The sequence below is a fragment of the Brassica rapa genome, chromosome A03 (genome assembly GCF_000309985.2).
Source record: "Brassica rapa cultivar Chiifu-401-42 chromosome A03, CAAS_Brap_v3.01, whole genome shotgun sequence".
Classification (NCBI taxonomy): domain Eukaryota; kingdom Viridiplantae; phylum Streptophyta; class Magnoliopsida; order Brassicales; family Brassicaceae; genus Brassica; species Brassica rapa.
Window position 1 is genome coordinate 1,981,407 of NC_024797.2, and position 21,101 is coordinate 2,002,507.

Below are 21,101 nucleotides of genomic sequence, written 5' to 3' on the forward strand. Positions count from 1 at the left end.
GAGGTTTTCAAAGTCCTTGAGGGAGATCAAGTTCAACCAAAGATTGGTAGGAAGGACCTCGAGCTTATCGCATCCTATTAATATCAGCCTCTGCAACTTCTACATAATGTCCCAAGAACCTAAAAACCAACAGCTGCTTAGTACCTTGCTTAAGGTAAGAGATCAGAGTAAGAGCCAAGGGTTTTATGTTTGCTCTGTCAAAATTTGCTTAAGGTTTGTAGTATGTTATAATGTTCTACCAGATTACCAAGTCCAGAGGCACAGCACTTTATATGGGTATCAGGTTACATATCAAACATCTTCTTAATTAATTAGAATATATATGGGTATTTATTTAGTTTCAATATTAACAACAGTTGATGAGCAAGAGATTGATGATGAAAGTGAAGAAGGGGAAAAAGATGTAGAAGAGCATTTCTGTGGTGAGAATGATACAAAATCTTCTTCAGCCTCGTCACTATACTAAGCATAACTTATTAGTGTACCAAAGGCTCTGCATACTGGCTCGCGTCAACACATGCGTTATACACACATCGATCTCCTCACCTAAATTTGAGTTTCAGATACATACATTTAGTTGAGGAAAGGACTCGTAGAGAAAAAAAAAAGAGAGGCATTAACTTCATACGTTTCACATTTGCCATGGCCACCATGTTCATCAATATCAAGGGACCTCCTATTGTTGGACTATCCCGCATTCTCCTATCTTCCAATCGTCATCATCGCTCATCAACTTGAACTCAAAGAGAAGCTTCCTGGAAGTGACTTCTAAGTTGATACGGAATGTGTACAGATGCTCCGCTAAAGCCGGATATAATCCAAATATGATATTATTATTTACAACATCCACTCTCCTTGATTTCTCTTTAGAGCAAGCTTCATGGTCACCTTTATTAAGCAGCAAGATGCAAGCTTTAAATGTCATGGATTCTGGAAGAGGATTTTGATTCAATTTGATAGTCAATGGACCTCCACCAGTAGCTCGGTGAGTGAAGTATGGAGGCACTTGTCCACCTGGTAAGACTGCATGTTCACTACTAGCCTGGATGATGAGGTCTCTCGCCTCTTGATTCAGTTTGAAGCAGTTGGCGAAGGTGAGCCTACGGATTTGATCGGAAAAGGAACACTCTAGTATCTCCAGGGAGTCACAGTCATTTGCATATATAGAATGAGTGGACTCCGAAATCGGCGGGAGTCTTACCAACTTTCGGCATCCACTGAGGAAGAATCTATTCAGACGAGAGATTTGCTTGACCAATGGAGGAACCTCTTGTATCTCTGTGTCGGTCAAGGAAAGGCTTGTAATTCTTTCGAGAGCATGAGGGAATTCCTTGAGGTTTTCAAAGTATGACATGTGCAACTCTTTAAGATGAGGCCATGACCTGATCGAGGGAGGCACTTGTTCTATTGCAGTTCCTCTGAGGTTGAGCTTTTCAAGGTTTGTGGAGATCTGGGGAAAACTTTTCAACATGGAGCAATCACTGAGATTAAGTTCAAGCAAAGATTCCAAGTTGATGTTGGTGGGAAGGACCTCTAGCCTAATGCATCCTTCTAATCTCAGCCACCGCAACTTCTGAAGGTTCCCAATGAAAAGAGGAAGTTCCACCAGTTTTGAGCAACTACTAAGGACCAAGTTCTCTAGATTAGTGGCATTCCCAATAAAGGAAGGGACCTCCAACAATTGTGGTAGACTACTGATATTCAATTCTCGGAGGTTGACGGCATTTCCGATAGTGGAGAAATCCCCGAGATCAAGACTTGAGCATCCAGCGATATCAAGTTCATTCAAATATTCCAAGTTGATGTTGGTGGGAAGAACCTCTAGCTTACTGCATCCTTTTAATCTCAGCCTTTTCAACTTCTTAAGGTTTCTAAGAGAGAGAGGAAGTTCCACCATATTTAAGCAATTACGAAGATCCAAGTACTCCAAGTTGGTGGCATTCCCAACATAAGAAGGGAGCTCCAACAGATTTGGGAAACTACTAAGATCCAATTCTTGGAGATTAACGGCATTCCCAATAAAGGAGGGAAACTCCACAAGACTTGAGCATCCACCGATATTTAGTTTCTCCAGACTATTTCCACTCATAGAAGGGAGTTTGACTAGACTCGAGCAATCATAAAGATACAATTTCTCAAGGTTAGTGGCAGTTGAGAGATCCGGAAGCTCCTTCAAGTTTACAGAATAACCCAAATCCATCCACTTTAGACACCGAAGCGGCTGTACAGATAAATTACAAAACATGTTTTATACACTTTAGTAATGAAACAGATGAGAACCACACATCAAACGAACATAAAGGAGTGTGTGCCAATATCAGTTCCTTATAACTAACAAATGTACAAATGATAATTCGAAAGAAAGAAACAGACGGAGCAACACTAGTATAAAAACTAAATAAATGGGTATCGCAAGATCACTCTTTTTTATAGCTAAAGATTGTACAAATGATAGATTCAAAACAAAGTGAAATAACGAAAAACAACTTACTTTACATCCTTCCCACAACTTCTCAAGCTTGCTGTAAGGCATGACTAGTTCGACAAGGAACTCCAAGTTTACAGTGCAAGGTAAACATGTCATTGGAAAATGTCTCCACTCTAGTAATCGAAGTTTATGAGACAGATAGTTCAGACCTCCAGTTATTTGCAGTGCATCGGTAAAACCACAAACTTTTAAGAATTGGAGATTTGACATTCCTTCAAATGCTTTCTCACTTATATCTATTTCTTCCCTGATTCTATAGTATTCGAACTTTATGCCTATGACACTTTTACTACCCTGAAATAAAAGACCAAACAAAAAAATATAGTTTGTCAGTTAACAAATAAACTAAAAATTTCCAGGGAGCAATGCAATGAAAGCCACTTACTGTTGCACCACCAGTCAGTACTTCACAAATATCTCTTTTGTCGTACAGAAACTGACGCTGTCCAGGCTCATGAATAGATTGTTTACAAACAATTTCTCTACCTAGTTTTTCTAGCAAACTATGCATCCTTATACGTCCTGAGTCAATAGATATGAGAGATTTCTCAGCTAAGACTTTAAGTCTTTGCCTCACATACAAGAACCTCTTTGCAAGATGCTCTTCCATTTTGTGAATCTGCTCAGAGCTAAAGAAGCAGGCTATATGAAGAAACAAATCTTTATCTTCATCGTCTAAGGCATCATAACTGAATTTCAAAATGCTTTGAATATCAGTGTCAAGGCTATCTCTTAATCTTGGTAGTGAATTTGTCCAGTCTTCCTTGGACATTCCCCGAAGGTAGGAACCCATAACCCTTAGCCCCAATGGGAGTTCACCAGAAAGACTTGTAACTTCTCGAGCAAGCTCCTCAAAACCATATTTAGGGAAATTTTGACCAAAACAATACGTACAAAATATTTGGAGAGCCTCATCATTTGTTGGAAGATTCACTTCGTAAATATGGTTGATCCCATGTGCTCTAAAAAGTTTCTGATCTTGTGTTGTGATTATAATCCGACTACCGGGACCAAACCACCAAGTCTCTTTCGCCATCGCATCTAGTTGTACTGACCGGTTCACGCCATCAAGAACAACAAGAACTTTCTTGTCCCTCAACCTATTTGACACAACACCGAAATGAGATACAACCATATCCTTATGATCGGTTATTTGAGACATAAACTGTTGCTGTAATTGCAACTTTACGCTGTAGTCATCGGAACACAGTCTTGAAGAGTTTGCTTTGAGATCATCCATAAAGACACTCAGTTGAAAACTGTTGGAGAGTTGGTTGAATGCGACTCTAGCGATTGTGGTCTTCCCAATCCCAGGAGGACCCCAAATCCCAATCATCCTCACCTCATCTGAGCCTAGGCATAAGATTGATTTCAAATTTTCCCAATGAGCTCCCATCCCAACTAAACCATCGAAATCATTTGATGGTGTGAAATTATTCAGCATGTTCGAAGTATCAGTGGCGATTTTCTTGATCATGTCGGCTTCATTATCCCTAACAATAGGAGAGTTCAATGCATCCATTAAATAATCATATTCACATTCATAAAGAAATATGAATCTATTGTTTTAAAAATGTATAGAGTAAGTGGGAATTAAAAGAACTAACCAGTTGCTTGAATGATAGCCAGCGATGGTAGCCACTTTGGCTAAAGCTTGTCTCCATCTCTCAATGCAATCCTTTGCTTTACCAGCACAAGTTTTCTTAAAAAATTTCCCAAAATCTCCGGTTAGCTTTTTCACATCAGAAGGATCCACTTTGTGGAAAATAGCCATTACAGTCTGACCAAACTCTTCTCTGCACTTCATAATCTCCACCAGTTCATCAAGACACCATTTTGAGGAGGCATAGTTTCTAGAGAGCAAGATAATTGCAATCTTTGATCCTCTGATGGCCCTGATCAGCTCTGGACCGATAGATTCTCCTCTTTTGATTTCATTATCTATGAACGGAGTGATTCCTTTTCTTTCAAACTCCCTCTGAATGTGACTGAAGAAGTCTCTGCGTACATCTTCCCCACGGAAGCTAGGAAAGACATCATGCGTCCAGATGTGAGAAGAAGAAGGTAAATGAACCGTTGAAGGAGACAAAGAAGATGAAGTTGATGAAGAAGAAGGATCCTTTTCTCTGTTATCTTCTTGATGGAATCTAAGTTTTCTCAGAACTGTTAAGAGCCCTATTGCAGCAGCAAGAGTGGTGAGCAAAAAAGAAGAATCCATTAATTAGTGTGATGGAAAGATGATCAGTATTACAGAGGGGCTATTTGGAGGAAGAAATTATTATGAGCCTATGAGGCCCCTTGTATACATTGAACACAGAACGTTGACAAGGATTGTTAAACTACTAGGAATAAAAAAGTGGACTGGCCGGTGCTTTTCTTTGTATATATCTCTACTTCCTTGTATTTTCCTCACAGAAAATTAAAATAACGAGAGTAACAGAAAGGTCCCACAAGCGCAACCAGTAAGAGAAGAAAGCTTATACATAATGATATCCAAGAAAATAAGCAAGCAACTCTCAAATATATAAAAATAAAGAATCAGAACGGACAAACGTTAACCCTTTTTGTTTGTTTGTAAGAAACGAGTAAAAAGGAAAGAATGTAAGAATCATACGAACACAAGCAATCTTTCAAGGAAGCAGTGATCAAAAACTGAGTTCCCTGAAACTTGAAAAAAGAAAGCAAAGTGTCAAAAGACTTACAAGGATGTTCATCCCTGACGCTGTGATCTAAAACATCAACCCATTCTTCCGTGGAAATACATCATAATGGAATGGTGAATCATAGTCATTCCATCATGTCCCAAGAACCAAAATAATAACACCCTGCTTAATACATTGCTTAAGGTAAGAGATAAGAGTAAGAGCAAGAGTAAGAGCCAAGGCTCTATGTTTTCTCTGTCAAAACTTGCTTGGTTTAAAGTATGTTGTAATGTTCTACCAGATTACCAAGTCCCGATGAAACAAACCATTTTTTTTATTTGCTCTCTGATCGTTAGAGATTGGATTAAGTTCAACGATAAGAAAAAAAAAGATTAAGATATATGAGTTAACAAAAATGTGCACATCGCTCTAACAAACTGCAACATGACAGACAGTAACAAGCCTATTCAGCAATCAGCACTAAGTGTTACTTATAAGTGTACCAAAGGCTCTACATATAGCGTTACCATTCTTTTCATCTCGGCTGATCCTCTGGGATCCGGCTCTTCAATTGTTATATCCGTCAACACATGCGTGACATTGATCTCCTCAGCCACATTAGAGTTCCAGGTACATATATATATAGTTGAGTAAAAACACAGAGAAATACACTAGAAAACAAAAAACAGAGACCCAATAACTTTATATGTTTCAAATCCGCCATGGCCACCCCACCTCTCAAACTCTCATCAACATGAAGGGACATCCACGTCTCGGACTAGCCCACATTCTCCTATCTTCCAAACATCATCCCTTTTCAGCTTGAACTCAAAGAAAAGCTCGCTGGAAGTAACCTCCGCTTCGACTCGAAATATGTACAGATGCTCTGCTAAAGCCGGATACAGCTTTTTATTGCTATTTTGATATATGACATCCACTTCCATTGAGTTCTCTTCAGAGCAAGCGTCATGGTCAACTTTATAAACCAGCAAGATGCAAGCTTTAAATATCATGTACTTTGGAAGAGGCTTTTCGTTCAACTTGATTGTCAATGGACCTGCACCAGTAGCTCGGTGAGTGAAGTGTGGAGGCACTTGGCCACCTGGTAAGACTGCATATCTACAACTATTCTGGATGATGAGGTTTCTCGCTTCTTGACTCAGTTTGAAGCAGTTGGCAAAGTTGAGCGTAAGGTATTGATTGTGAAAGGAGCACTCTAGTATCTCCAGGGACTTGCAGTCACTTGCATCCATGTAACGGATGGACTCCGAAATGGCTGGGAGTGTTACCAACTTTCGGCATCCCTTGAGCACGAATACACTCAGACGAGAGATTTTCTTGACCCATGGAGGAAGCTCTTGTATCTCTGTGTCAGTCAAGCACATGCATGTGATTCTTTCAAGAGCATGAGGGAATCCCTTGAGGTTTTCAAAGTATGACATCTTCAACTCATCAAGACGAGACCATGACCTGATCGAGGGAGGCACTTGTTCTATTGCAGTTCCTATGAGGTAGAGATTTCTAATGTATGTGGAGATCTCAGGAAAATGTTTCAACATGGAGCAATCATTGAGATTAAGTTCAAACAAAGATTCCAAGTTGATGTTGGTGGGAAGAACCTCTAGCTTGCTGCATCCTTCTAATCTCAGCCTTTTCAACTTCTGAAGGTTTCCAATGAAAAGAGGAAGTTCCACCAGATTTGAGCAATTACTAAGTATCAAGTCCTCTAGATTAGTGGCATTCCCAATGAAAGACGGTACCTCCAACAATTGTGGTAGACTACTTAAATTCAATGTCTGAAGATTGACGACATTTACGATAGTGGAGAATCCACTGAGATCTAGACTTGAACATCCAGCGAGATCAAGATCATTCAAAAATTCCAAGGTGATGTTGTTGGGAAAATTCTCTAGCTTACTGCATCCTTTTAATATCAGTGTCTGCAACTTCTGCAGGTTTCCAAACGAGAGAGGAAGCTCCACCAGATGCGAGCAGTTACTAAGATTTAAATTCTCCAGGTTGGTGGCATTCCCAACATATGAAGGGAGCTCCACCAAATTTGGGAAACTGACAAGATTCAATTTGAGGAGATTAACGGCATTCCCAGTAAAGGAGGGAAACTGCACAAGACTTGAGCATCCACCTATATCTAGTTCCTCCATACTATTTCCAGGCAAGCAAGGGAGTTTGATTAGACTCCAGCAATTACGTAAATACAATTTCTCAAGGTTAGTGGCAGTTGAGAGATTAGGAAGCTCCTTCAAGTTTACAGAATCACTCAAATCCATCCACTTGAGACTTCGAAGCGGCTGTACAGACAAATTACAAAAAAACTTGGTTGTTTTATACACTTTTGTATTGAAACAGAACACTTAAACAAAAAGAAAAAAAATCATAAACGAGTGTGACAAGATCAGTTTTTTTCTAACTCAAAAATGTACAAATACTAGATTTGAAACAAAGTGAAATAAATAAAAAGAGCTTACTTTAATTCCTTCCCACAACTTCTCAAGCTTGCTGCCAATCATGATTAGTTCGACAAGGAATTCCAAGTTTACATTGCAAGGAAAACATGACATTGGAAAATGACTCCAATGTAGTAATCGAAGTTTATGAGACAAATAGTTCAGACCTCGGGTTAATTGCAATGGAGCGCCATAACCATTGACTTGTAAGAATTGGAGATTTGACATTCCGTCAAAGGCTTTCTCACTTACATCTAATTCTTCCTCTATTTTGTAGTAGTCCAGCTTTATCCCTATGACACTTTTACTACCCTGAAAGAAAGAACCACACAAGAAAGTAGAATTTGTTTGTTAACGAATAAACTACATTTGCAGCGAGTAAAGCAATAAAAGACACTTACTGTTGCTTCACCAGTCAGCAATTCACAAATTTCTCTACAGTCATACAGAAACTGGCGCTGTCCAGGATCATGAATAGATTGTTTACAAACAATTTCTCTACCTAATTTTTCTAGCAAACTATGCATCCTTATAACTCCCCAGTCGATAGATATGAGAGATCTCTCAGCTAAGACGTTAAGTCTTTGCCTCACTTCCACGAACTTTTTTGCAAGATACACTTCCACTTTGTGTATCTCTTCATAGCTGAAGAAGCAGGCTATATGAAGAAATAAATATTTATCTTCATCATCTAAAGCATCATAGCTGAACTTCAAAATGCTTCGAATATCAGCATAAAGACTAGTCCTTAATCTTGGTAGCACATTTATCCACTCTTGCTTAGACATTCCCCGGAAGTAGGAACCCATAACCCTTAGCCCCAAAGGGAGTTCACCAGAAAGTTGTGTAACTTCCCGAGCAAGCTCCTCAAAACCATATTTAGGGGACTTTTGACCAAAAGAATGCATACAAAAGATTTGAAGAGCCTCATCATTTGTTGGAAAATCCACTTCGTAAATATGGTTAATTCCATGTGCTCTAAGAAGTTTCTGATCTTGTGTTGTGATTATAATCCGACTTCCGGGACCAAACCACCAAGTCTCTTTCGCCATCGCATCTAGTTGTATTGACCGGTCCACGCCATCAAGAACAACAAGAACTTTCTTGTCCTTCAACCTATTTGAGGCAACTCCCAAATGAGATACAACCATATCCTTATGATCGGTTATTTGAGACATAAACTGTTGCTGTAATTGCAACTTTACGCTGTAGTCATCAGAACACAGTCTTGAAGAGTTTGCTTTGATATCATCCATAAATACACTCAGTTGAAAACTGTTGGAGAGTTGGTTATATGCTACTCTAGCGATTGTGGTCTTCCCAATCCCAGGAGGACCCCAAATCCCAATCATCCTCACTTCATCTGATCCTAGGCATAACAATGGTTCCATCTTTTTCAAATGAGCTCCCATACCAACTAACCCGTCGAAATCAGTCGATGGTGTGAAATTATTCAGCATGTTCGAAATATCTGTGGCAATTTTCTTGATCATGGCCGCTTCATTATCCCTAAAATTCATGCACATTCATAAATAAATATGAATTCGTGGGACGTGTATGTTTGAGAAATGTATAGAGAAAGTGGGAATTAAAAAAGAACTAACCAGTTGCTTGAATGATAACCAGCCACTGTGGCCACTTAACATTAGAGAATATAATAAACACCATTAACCTATAACACTAAAACAAGAATATTCGTAAATCGAAACCCTAACCTGTGAAGAAGCCTCGAAAATGAAAAGAAATGTATAGTGGCCTCTTAGGTTGGAACAGAAAGCGAATGAGAAATGAAGCAAAATCGAAACTCGAAATATTATAGGGAAATAATTAAAAACACCATTCCCATTTATTAAGATAAATCATGTTGTTTTCTAGCCGGATAAATAAACAACACCTAGTGGGAACATATTTCATAACTCATTTGTGTTTATTGATATTGGAAGTGTAAGGAGATTAGATGTTGGAGCTCTTGGTGACAAGTTTATGAATGAATGAATATTAACTTGTATATCTTATGTATTAACATTGGCCTTAGCCGAGTATTTATACAAACCTCATGATCTCTCCTAAACCTAATTGGAATAAATGGAAAGAACTAGAATAGGAAATATAGATATACAAATCTATGTAATATCTATCGTAATACCCCCCCTCAAGATGGAGCATGTAAGTTCCGAATGCCCAGCTTGGACAAGAAGATGTCGAACTCCTTTCGACCCAATGCTTTTGTAAAAATGTCTGCTAGTTGCTCCTTTGTACTAACATATGATGGTTTGAGAACTCCCTTGACTATTTCATCTCGTATAAAATGACACTCAATCTCGATGTTCTTAGTCCTTTCATGAAACACAGGATTAGAACTGATATGAATGGCTGGTTGACTATCACAAAACAATGTCATCGGTTCCTTATGAGACACACCAAGTTCCCGAAGCAAAGATTTCAACCCTAAGAGTTCCTTGGTGATTGCGCCCATTGCCCGATACTCGGCCTCTGCCGACGAGCACGACACTGTATCTTGTTTCTTTGTTTTCCAAGCTATGGGAGAAGAGCCTAGCTGAACAATCCAACCAGAAAGAGACCTTCTAGTAAGAGGACAACCACCCCAATCAGAGTCACACCAACCAGTCACATGAAGAGATGACTTAGCATCGAGAATAATACCTTGCCCCAAGGTTCCTTTCAAATACCGTACTACCTTCAAGGCTGCAAGCCACTGGTCTTCATTAGGAGCTTTCATAAACTGGGAAAGAATGTGTACAGCATATGTGAGATCTGGTCTTGTTGCAGCGAGATAAATAAGACGACCAACAAGTCTCCTGTACCGTTCGGGCTCAGAAATCGCAGGAGCTTTTGATCGAGCAAGTTGATGATTTTGATCCATAGGAGACCCAGCCGGCTTACATCCAAGCAACCCTACTTCAGTGACAATGTCAGTGGCATACTTGCGCTGACATAAATAAAACCCGGATGGACTTCGAGCAACCTCTACACCCGCAAATGTGGGATATACATATCCCTTAATACCCCTCCTCGAGATGATGGCTCTTATCGGCCAGAAATCTCGGAACCTTTTTAAGACAGTTATACTCGGTCGAGCGAGTCAATTACGACCTATATACCCGGTCGGGTAGGGTTAATATTAATTAAGGGTTTAACTTATTAGGATCTGGGCTCTGATATCATGACAAGTTTATGAATGAATGAATATTAACTTGTATATCTTATGTATTAACATTGGCCTTAGCCGAGTATTTATACAAACCTCATGATCTCTCCTAAACCTAATTGGAATAAATGGAAAGAACTAGAATAGGAAATATAGATATACAAATCTATGTAATCTCTACTAATAAAAGGGAGCTTTTGAGGTTCCATATGGCGTCCACATCAGCGAAAAAAATTTCTCCTGAAAAATGACACGTGGCATAAAATATAGTTTTATATTTTAATATTAATTATTTTCGAAAATTGTAAAAAATATGTAAACATACAGCATTAAAAAATGGAAAAACTACATTAAACATATGTAAGATTACTATTTTTCATTTAAAAAAAAGACGGCTTATCTCCATAATGTAACATTACCGTTTTATAAAAAAAAAACAAAAAACATTATATATAATTTCGAAAATAATAAATATATGTAAAACATACAACATAAAAATGGAAATACTACATTAAACATAAATCTCTACTAATAAAAGGGAGCTTTTGAGGCTCCATAGGGCGTCCACATCAGCGGAAAAAATTTATTCCGAAAGATGACACGTGGCATAAAATATAATTTTACATTTTAATATTAATTATTTTCGAAAATTGTAAAAAATATGTAAACATACAGCATTAAAAAATAGAAAAACTACATTAAACATATGTAAGATTACTATTTTTCACTTAAAAAAAAGACGGCTTATCTCCATAATGTAACATTACCGTTTTATAAAAAAAAAACAAAAAACATTATATATAATTTCGAAAATAATAAATATAAGTAAAACATACAACATAAAAATGGAAATACTACATTAAACATAAATATGTTTGACTATAAAAGGGAGCTTTTGAGGCTCCATAGGGCGTCCACATCAGCGGAAAAAATTTATTCCGAAAGATGACACGTGGCATAAAATATAGTTTTACATTTTAATATTAATTATTTTCGAAAATTGTAAAAAATATGTAAACATACAGCATTAAAAAAATAGAAAAACTACATTAAACATATGTAAGATTACTATTTTTCACTTAAAAAAAAGACGGCTTATCTCCATAATGTAACATTACCGTTTTATAAAAAAAAAACAAAAAACATTATATATAATTTCGAAAATAATAAATATAAGTAAAACATACAACATAAAAATGGAAATACTACATTAAACATAAATATGTTTGACTATTTGTCCAAGTTCTTCTATTAAACATTGCCGTTTTACATTAAAAATAGAAAAATACGTAAAGATTTAAACATCTATCTTAAAATATAAAATATAAACATTAACTAAATATAAAGTATAAAAAAGAGAAATACTCAATATAAAAAAAATAAATAATAAGTAAATATTATAAATATATAAATATATGAATTATATATACAATAATAAGTAAATGCACAATTTTTTAAAAATGGAAAGAGTATATTAAATATTAAACATCTATCTTAAAATGTAAAATATAGATATTAAGTAAATAGAAAATATAAGAAAAAGAAATACACAACTTAAAACAATGGAAAAAGTATATTAAGATTTAAACATCTATCTTAAAATGTAAAATATAGATATTACGCAAATAGAAAAGAAAAGGAAATACACAATTAAAAAAAATAGAAAAATTACATTAGTATTTAAACATCTATCTTAAAATGTAAATCAATCTTAAAATATAAAATTATTAGTAAATAGAAAGTATAAGAAATAGAAATACACAATATAAAGAAAAATAAATAATAAGTAAATATATAATATAAGTGAATACCAAATTTAAAAAATGGGAAATTACATTAAGATTTAAAAATATATATTAAAATTTAAAATATAGATATTACGTAAATAGAAAGTATAACAAATGGAAATATACAATTTAAAAAATGGAAAACATACATTAAGATTTAAATATCTATCTAAAAATGTAAAATATAGATATTAAGTAAATTAAAAGTACAAGAAATGGAAATACATATACATGAAAATAAATAATAAGTAAATAATGTAAATATATAATATATGAATTATATATGTAATAATAAGTAAATACACTATTTTTTAAAAATGGAAAAAGTTCATCAAGCATTAAACATCTATCTTAAAATGTAAAATATATAATATAAGTAAATACACAATTTAAAAAATGGAAAAAGTGCATTAATATTTAAATATCTATTTAAAAATATAAAATTTAGATATTACGTAAATAAAAATATAAGAAATGGAAATAAACATTTTAAAAAATGGAAAAAGTACATTAAGATTTAAGCATCTATCTTAAAATGTACTTTTATCTTTAAATGGTAGTAAATTATATAAAAATGGAAATACCACATTAAACAAAAAAAAATGTATAGTTTTACATCAAGAAAGTCCCTATAAAACTCATTATTCCATCCACATCAACCTCACACTATTAAGCAAAATTTCAAAGCACTCGAGCAAAAAAATGGTTTCACTATCAACTCTTGCCGTCCCAGAAACCTTTAATGACATTGAATGAGATTTTTTTATAACAACAAACTTTTTGTTAGGTGGATTCATTGTTGGGAAACCCGCAACTTCCAAAAGCCAAACTTATTCATGGGAATTGAATTGCTTTTCATAGACTCAAATGTATTCTTACAAATTTAAATTAATCTAATCTATAATTTTATTGTTAATATTCATACTAACTCTTTCATGATCAAACCATTTCAGTTGATAACCATTCAAGCGTTTATCCCGAAACACTTCATTCCTCGCCGAATCAGGTATTGGTTCATGTTGGTTTAGTATTGTTTTTGGTTTACTAACCGGTTTAGGATGGTCTTATTGTAAATATAATTTAAGTTGGTTTAGCATATATTATGTTTAAAATAACTTAAATTAAATAATAATAATATTATGCTTAAAATATAATTTTAGAGAGTTTTCAAATATAGTTTACAGAACATTATAGGTGATGAATTTAATTTATTAAATTCGTTTATTACTTAAAACTAAGTTTTTTAAAAAACATACTGAGTTATAAATATTAATGATGAATTGGTGAGTATAACATGAAGACAAAAATATAAATATCTGATTTTCAAGATAAGAAATTCAGCTTTTATTCAGATACTCAATATATAATATCTTAAATTATGTTTTAAAAAATATACATAATTTATATATATAGATTAATCTTCCAAACTTAAACTATTATATTATATATGAATAATGTTTTTAAATAAAAATAATTTCTGATTTAAAATAAAAATAAAAACAACAAATGTTTATTTTCAAATAATGGATGTAATTTACATTATACTATCGTTTAACAAGTATTAGATACGTTTTGATATATCATTATTTTCTATTCCCAGAAAACAATAAATTGTTAAACATCAATATCATCTAGGTTAAGTATACGAACAACAAAAATTCAAACATCACAAAAAATATTTACATAACCATTATAATACAATAATTTAATCAAAAATACAATTAAAAAATATATTAAAAAGAATAGTTATATACTTAATATTTGAAAATAAAAGATATTTTTGCTAAAATTGTACTTACCTGGCCAAGGAGATCGACCATCTTTTTACGGATCGATCGAATGTTGAGCATGTGGTCGATCCAAAAATACTCTGCAGTTTAATAAAATCTCTAAAACATTTATTCCAACACTCAAAAGATAGTTTTGCTAAATATGATAACTAAATAGCCAATAAAATTACAAAAAAATATTTAAATAGTAAAAAATATGTTAATTTAACGTGTTAAAATTTAAAAATAAATTTTAATTATGACATGCATTTTAACATTTATATAAATATAAATCATCGCCTAAATATAAATAATTTAACAACTTAAATTAGAAAAAATAAAAATCCCGGGCGTAGCCCGGGTTAATCTCTAGTATCTCTACTAATAAAAGGGAGCTTTTGAGGCTCCATAGAGCGTCCACATCAGCGAAAAAAATTTCTTCCAAAAAATGACACGTGGAATAAAATATAGTTTTATATTTTAATATTAATTATTTTCGAAAATTGTAAAAAATATGTAAACATACAGCATTAAAAAATGGAAAAACTACATTAAACATATGTAAGATTACTATTTTTCATTTAAAAAAAAGACGGCTTATCTCCATAATGTAACATTACCGTTTTATAAAAAAAAAACAAAAAACATTATATATAATTTCGAAAATAATAAATATATGTAAAACATACAACATAAAAATGGAAATACTACATTAAACATAAATATGTTTGACTATTTGTCCAAGTTCTTATATTAAACATTGCCGTTTTACATTAAAAATAGAAAAATACGTAAAGATTTAAACATCTATCTTAAAATATAAAATATATACATTAACTAAATATAAAGTATAAAAAAGAGAAATACTCAATATATAAAAAATAAATAATAAGTAAATATTATAAATATATAAATATACGAATTATATATACAATAATAAGTAAATGCACAATTTTTTTTAAAATGGAAAGAGTATATTAAATATTAAACATCTATCTTAAAATGTAAAATATAGATATTAAGTAAATAGAAAAAAGAGTGAATTGGGTCATAATCCATAAAGAACATGGAAATTAAGAAACTACCTAAGGTAAGATTTATGTGGGCCTTTGGATTGTGCAAGTGGAGAGGAAATTACGTAGATGTCCTTTTGGTTATTTAGAAATCGAAAATTCTGTAAATATAATTGGGGGGGGGGATGAGTAATGATTAAGGTAGGATACATTCCCCCAAGTTACGTGATAGAGGCTATAGATATTTTGGCCAATGAAAGAGTTGAGAAATCCGACGCAAGCAGCTGGATGAGAAAAGAGAATCACACCAAAAAAAATCTTCGTCTGCATGCAAAAAAAAATGTACGGGGAAGTGAGCCAGAAAGTTCATGTCGGGTTGCCTATTTAAGGAAGCAAAATGGCAAAGCCTCAAAACAATGTTAAAGCACAAGAGCTGAAGGTATTTAATTCCGACAGTATTAAATGGGGATTTCGATCATACAAATGATAATATTGAGCTAGATGACCATGATGATGAATGCATCGACATGTAGTATATTCATGTTGTAGTTTTGAAATTTTTTCCATACACATCGAACCTTTATCAAGATAAATTTATTTGAAGCATGATAACAAGAAAAAATCAATGGCTAAACAAAGGTTTAATACATATTTCATATTCGTTTTTAGGCCTTGTTTTTGGTTGGTCGGATAAATCGGAAGTTTCTAGTTTAAGTTTGTTTTACTGTGCATTTATGTATTCTAACCGGCTAAGACGGATTTTAAGAACAAGATTAATGTTTTTAGCTTCGCTACTTGAAATTTGCATTGTCTGGTAAAATTTCCAAGTTAGCCTGATTTCATTATCCTTTTTATTTGCGACTGTCTTTGTGTTGGTCGTGTAAATATATATATATATATATATTTTTTTTTTGGTAAGACAATGTGTAAATATATTTACGCAGTTATAGGTTGTTTTAGCTTTTCATTGATGTCTAAAACCTGATAATTGGAAGGTTAACTGTGTTGTTAGAAACGTTAGCATGATAGTACGAGATTTTAGCATTGTCTGATAATGATTACAAGTGGGAATGATTTCATAATTTTGTTTTCGTTGACATGTCTTTTTGTTGACCGGATAATTCATATTTTAGCCGAGTTAAACGGTCTTGTTAGTTTGATTTTCCATTTTTGTAACAGGTTCTGTAAAGTTTTGACAAAGATATTTCAAAGTTAGAACTACTTGACAAATCTTTAGCATAGTTTAGAGATATTATTGTCGGCGTCCGTTGCATGGGAAACAGGTTGTTTTGGGTTGGGTCTTGCTGTTTTACAAGTTATGTTTTCCTTTTTGGCTTCATCACACATCCGGATAACATCAGCTTTGGTGGCTCCGCCTGTGAAATGGCAATATTGTCAACTTGAACATCTTCTTCGTCGTCGGACCAGCCAAGTTCTGGGTTGACATTACTTTGTTCAACACCAGCCGAAATTATGGAAATAACTTGCGCCTGAAAACTCAAAAATATTACAAACACTTAGATTGAAAATATTCAATTAACTTTAAAGATGGCATAGATGGTACCTTGCAAGAGATATTCTTCGTGCTCCTCTTCTTGGAATGTGGTGGGAATCTACGGAAATTTAGACCCGTAACTAACGTGAATTCTCTTATAGAGAACCTTACCGGTTTACCAGCAAAAAGAACCAGATTTCGTGCCTCTTCAAAACTTTCAATTGCCTGGATATAAGGAAACGCCCAAAACAGCCCGAGAATGGAGGTTTCTTTTGCTATTGCTAGTAGTTTTTCAAAAGTAGAAGCTCTGTTGACAACAATTTCTTCTTCTTCTTCTAAAGCGTTGATAATTTTGGAGATACAAGAAGATTTTTGATCTTCAGTAACCTTAATGCCCACTTGTTCTTCTCCAAACGCGAACATCCTCCGGGAAAATTCTGGATGTGGCGTCTCACTTACGTGTGGATCCATTAAGAAATTGAAGAGAATAAAACTGATTTTTAAGAGAGGAGTTATGTCGGATATGTATCAAACAAGAAAAGAACAGTTGAACTTTTTTTTGAATATAGAACAGTTGAATATAAATAGAAGAAGAAGTGCCTTTGGGTGTCTAGATTTTTACGATAAGGGGAAACTTTTCAAAAACATTAGAATATAATCAAGTTGTTTGACAGAATACATTTTGTATATATTTGGTTTATCAGATACAGTATATGATTTACTAAAAGCTGTGGGCATCACGAAAACATAATGCATGTAGAAAATAAAAAGGGTATAATGGTCCATGTAATTGTCGACAATTCCTAAGTAAGCACCAAATGTGCATATAGCTAATTACATGATTTTTCTTATGTGTAGAGTGCAATTACTCTAGAAAATATAAGAAAAAGAAATACTCAACTTAAAAACAATGGAAAAAGTATATTAAGATTTAAACATCTATTTTAAAATGTAAAATATATATATTACGCAAATAGAAAGTATAAGAAAAGGAAATACACAATTTAAAAAAATGGAAAAAGTACATTAGTATTTAAACATCTATCTTAAAATGTAAATCAATCTTAAAATATAAAATTATTAGTAAATAGAAAGTATAAGAAATAAAAATACACAATATAAAGAAAAATAAATAATAAGTAAATATATAATATAATCTCGAAAGATGACACATGGCATTAAAATATAGTTTTACATTTTAATATTATTTATTTTCGAAAATTATAAAAAATATGTAAACATACAGCATAAAAAAATGTAAAAGCTACATTAAACATATGTAAGATTACTATTTTTCACTTAAAAAAAGACGGTTTATCTCCATAAGGTAACATTACCGTTTTATAAAAAAAACAAAAAACATTATATATAATTTTGAAAATAATAAATATATGTAAAACATACAACATAAAAATGGAAATACTACATTAAACATATGTAAGATTACCATTTTATATTTTTATTTTAAGAAAATAATATGTAAACATACAACATAAAAAATGAAAAAACTACATTAAACATATGTAAGATTACCATTTTTCACTAAAAAAAAGACGGCTTATCTCAATAATGTGACATTTCTATTTTGTAAAAAAAAAATTTATATAATTTCAAAAATAATAAATAATATGTAAACATACAACATAAAAATGGAAATACTACATTAAACATATGTAAAATTACCATTTTACATTTAAAAATAACAATAATATGTAAACATACAACATAAAAAAATGGAAAAACTACATTAAACATATGTAAGATTACCATTGTTCACTAAAAAAACGGGTTATCTTCATAATATAACATTACCATTTTATTAAAAAAAAAACATAAATATAACTATTTAACTATTTGTCCAAGTTCTTTTATTAAACATTGTCGTTTTACATTAAAAATAGAAAAATACGTAAAGATTTAAACATCTATCTTAAAATATAAAATATAGACATTAACTAAATATAAAGTATAAGAAAGAGAAATACTCAATCTATAGAAAAATAAATAATAAGTAAGTATTATAAATATATAAATATACGAATTATATATACAATAATAAGTAAATGCATAATTTTAAAAAAAATAGAAAGAGTACATTAAATATTAAACATCTATCTTAAAATGTAAAATATAGATATTAAGTAAATAGAAAGTATAAGAAAAGGAAATACACAATTTAAAAAAATGGAAAAAATACATTAGTATTTAAACATCTATCTTAAAATGTAAATCAATCTTAAAATATAAAATTATTAGTAAATAGAAAGTATAAGAAATAGAAATACACAATATAAAGAAAAATAAATAATAAGTAAATATATAATATAAGTGAATACCAAATTTAAAAAATGGGAAATTACACTAAGATTTAAAAATATATATTAAAATTTAAAATATAGATATTACGTAAATAGAAAGTATAACAAATAGAAATATACAATTTAAAAAAATGGAAAACATACATTAAGATTTAAACATCTATCTTAAAATGTAAAATAGAGATATTAAGTAAATTAAAAGTACAAGAAATGGAAATACATATACATGAAAATAAATAATAAGTAAATAATGTAAATATATAATATATGAATTATATATGTAATAATAAGTAAATACACAATTTTTTTAAAAATGGAAAAAGTTCATCAAGCATTAAACATCTATCTTAAAATGTAAAATATATAATATAAGTAAATACACAATTTAAAAAATGGAAAAAGTACATTAATATTTAAATATCTATTTAAAAATATAAAATATAGATATTACGTAAATAAAAATATAAGAAATGGAAATAAACATTTTAAAAAATGGAAAAAGTACATTAAGATTTAAGCATCTATCTTAAAAATATACTTCTATCTTAAAATGGTAGTAAATTATATAAAAATGGAAATACCACATTAAACAAAAAAAAATAAAAAAGTATAGTTTTACATCAAGAAAGTCTCTATAAAACTCATTATTCCATCCACATCAACCTCACACTATTAAGGAAAATTTCAAAACACTCGAGCAAAAAAATGGTTTCACTATCAACTCTTGCCGTCCCAGAAACCTTTAATGACCTTGAATGAAATTTTCTATAACAACAAACTTTTTGTTAGGTGGATTCATTGTTGGGAAACCCGCAACTTCCAAAAGCCAAACTTATTCGTGGGAATTGAATTGCTTTTCATAGACTCTAAGGTATTCTTACAAATTCAAATTAATCTAATCTATAATTTTATTGTTAATATTCATACTAACTCTTTCATGATCAAACCATTTCAGTTAATAACCATTCAAGATTTCAAACGTTTATCCCGAAACACTTCCTTCCTCGCCGAATCAGGTATTGGTTCATGTTAGTTTAGTATTATTTTTGGTTTACTAACCGGTTTAGGATGGTCCTATTGTAAATATAATTTAAGTTGGTTTAGCATATATTATGTTTAAAATAACTTAAATTAAATAATAATAATATTATGCTTAAAATATAATTTTAGAGAGTTTTCAAATATAGTTTACAAAACATTATAGGTGATGAATTTAATTTATTAAATTCGTTTATTACTTAAAACTAAGTTTTTAAAAAACATACTGAGTTATAAATATCAATGATGGATTGGTGAGTATAACATGAAGACAAAAATATAAATATCTGATTTTCAAGGTAAGAAATTCAGCTTTTATTTAGATACTCAATATATAATATCTTAAATTATGTTTTAAAAAATATACATAATTTATATATATAGATTAATTTTCCAAACTTAAACTATTATATTATATATGAATAATATTTTTAAATAAAAATAATTTCTGATTTAAAATAAAAATAAAAACAACAAATGTTTATTTTCAAATAATGGATGTAATTTACATTATACTATCATTTAACAAGTATTAGATACGTTTTGATATATCATTATTTTCTATTTCCAGAAAATAATAAATTGTTAAACATCAATATCATCTAGGTTAAGTATACGAACAACAAAAATTCAAACATCACAAAAAATATTTACATAACCATTATAATACAATAATTTAATCAAAAATATAATTAAAAAAATATTAAAAAGAATAGTTATATACTTAATATTTTAAAATAAAAGATATTTTTGCTAAAATTGTACTTACCTGGCTAAGGAGATCGACCATCTTTTTACGCATCGATCGAATATTGAGCATGTGGTCGATCCAAAAATACTCTGCAGTTTAATAAAATCTCTAAAACATTTATTCCAACACTCAAAAGATAGTTTTGCTAAATATGATAACTAGATAG

General features: G+C 31.6%; 2 protein-coding genes across 4 annotated transcripts; both read right to left on the minus strand.

The window, feature by feature from the left end:
* Nucleotides 1–24: 24 nt before the first annotated feature.
* On the minus strand, nucleotides 25–10,213 carry LOC103855905 (probable disease resistance protein RPP1). 3 transcript variants are annotated; one of them, XM_033286894.1, is made up of 7 exons: nucleotides 7,997–10,213; nucleotides 7,617–7,907; nucleotides 5,959–7,439; nucleotides 4,096–4,488; nucleotides 2,874–3,981; nucleotides 2,492–2,782; nucleotides 25–2,221 (listed from the first exon to the last, which is right to left on the minus strand). In XM_033286894.1, the coding sequence occupies exons 1-7, from the start codon at nucleotides 9,119–9,121 to the stop codon at nucleotides 677–679; spliced, it is 6,234 nt and encodes a 2,077-aa protein (XP_033142785.1). In that variant the 5' UTR covers nucleotides 9,122–10,213; the 3' UTR covers nucleotides 25–676. The 3 variants fall into 3 exon arrangements, with proteins under 3 accessions (XP_033142785.1, XP_018512591.2, XP_018512592.2); XM_018657075.2 differs by lacking the exons at nucleotides 5,959–7,439; nucleotides 7,617–7,907; nucleotides 7,997–10,213 and having other exon boundaries at nucleotides 25–546; nucleotides 629–2,221; nucleotides 4,096–4,706; XM_018657076.2 differs by lacking the exons at nucleotides 25–2,221; nucleotides 2,492–2,782; nucleotides 2,874–3,981; nucleotides 4,096–4,488 and having other exon boundaries at nucleotides 5,500–7,439; nucleotides 7,997–9,104; nucleotides 9,200–10,213.
* Nucleotides 10,214–16,187: 5,974 nt separating this feature from the next.
* On the minus strand, nucleotides 16,188–17,886 carry LOC103855906. Its single transcript, XM_009132952.2, has 2 exons — nucleotides 16,898–17,886; nucleotides 16,188–16,823 (listed from the first exon to the last, which is right to left on the minus strand). Exons 1-2 carry the CDS (start codon nucleotides 17,297–17,299, stop codon nucleotides 16,650–16,652), a joined length of 576 nt encoding a protein of 191 aa, XP_009131200.1. The 5' UTR covers nucleotides 17,300–17,886; the 3' UTR covers nucleotides 16,188–16,649.
* Between the last annotated feature and the right edge of the window lie 3,215 nt (nucleotides 17,887–21,101).

What these genes read in the sequence shown, in the direction of transcription:
- LOC103855906 (XM_009132952.2), bottom strand. Translation starts at nt 17,299, where the DNA reads ATGGATCCACACGTAAGTGAGACGCCACATCCAGAATTTTCCCGGAGG. An exon ending in CGAAGAATATCTCTTGCAAG is followed by an intron (nt 16,824 to 16,897) that starts GTACCATCTATG and finishes TTGAGTTTTCAG; the next exon opens with GCGCAAGTTATTTCCATAAT.
- LOC103855905 (XM_033286894.1), bottom strand. Translation starts at nt 9,121, where the DNA reads ATGTGCATGAATTTTAGGGATAATGAAGCGGCCATGATCAAGAAAATT. An exon ending in AGTTGTGGGAAGGAATTAAA is followed by an intron (nt 7,440 to 7,616) that starts GTAAGCTCTTTT and finishes TTGTCTGTACAG; the next exon opens with CCGCTTCGAAGTCTCAAGTG. An exon ending in TACTGACTGGTGGTGCAACA is followed by an intron (nt 2,783 to 2,873) that starts GTAAGTGGCTTT and finishes CTTTTATTTCAG; the next exon opens with GGTAGTAAAAGTGTCATAGG.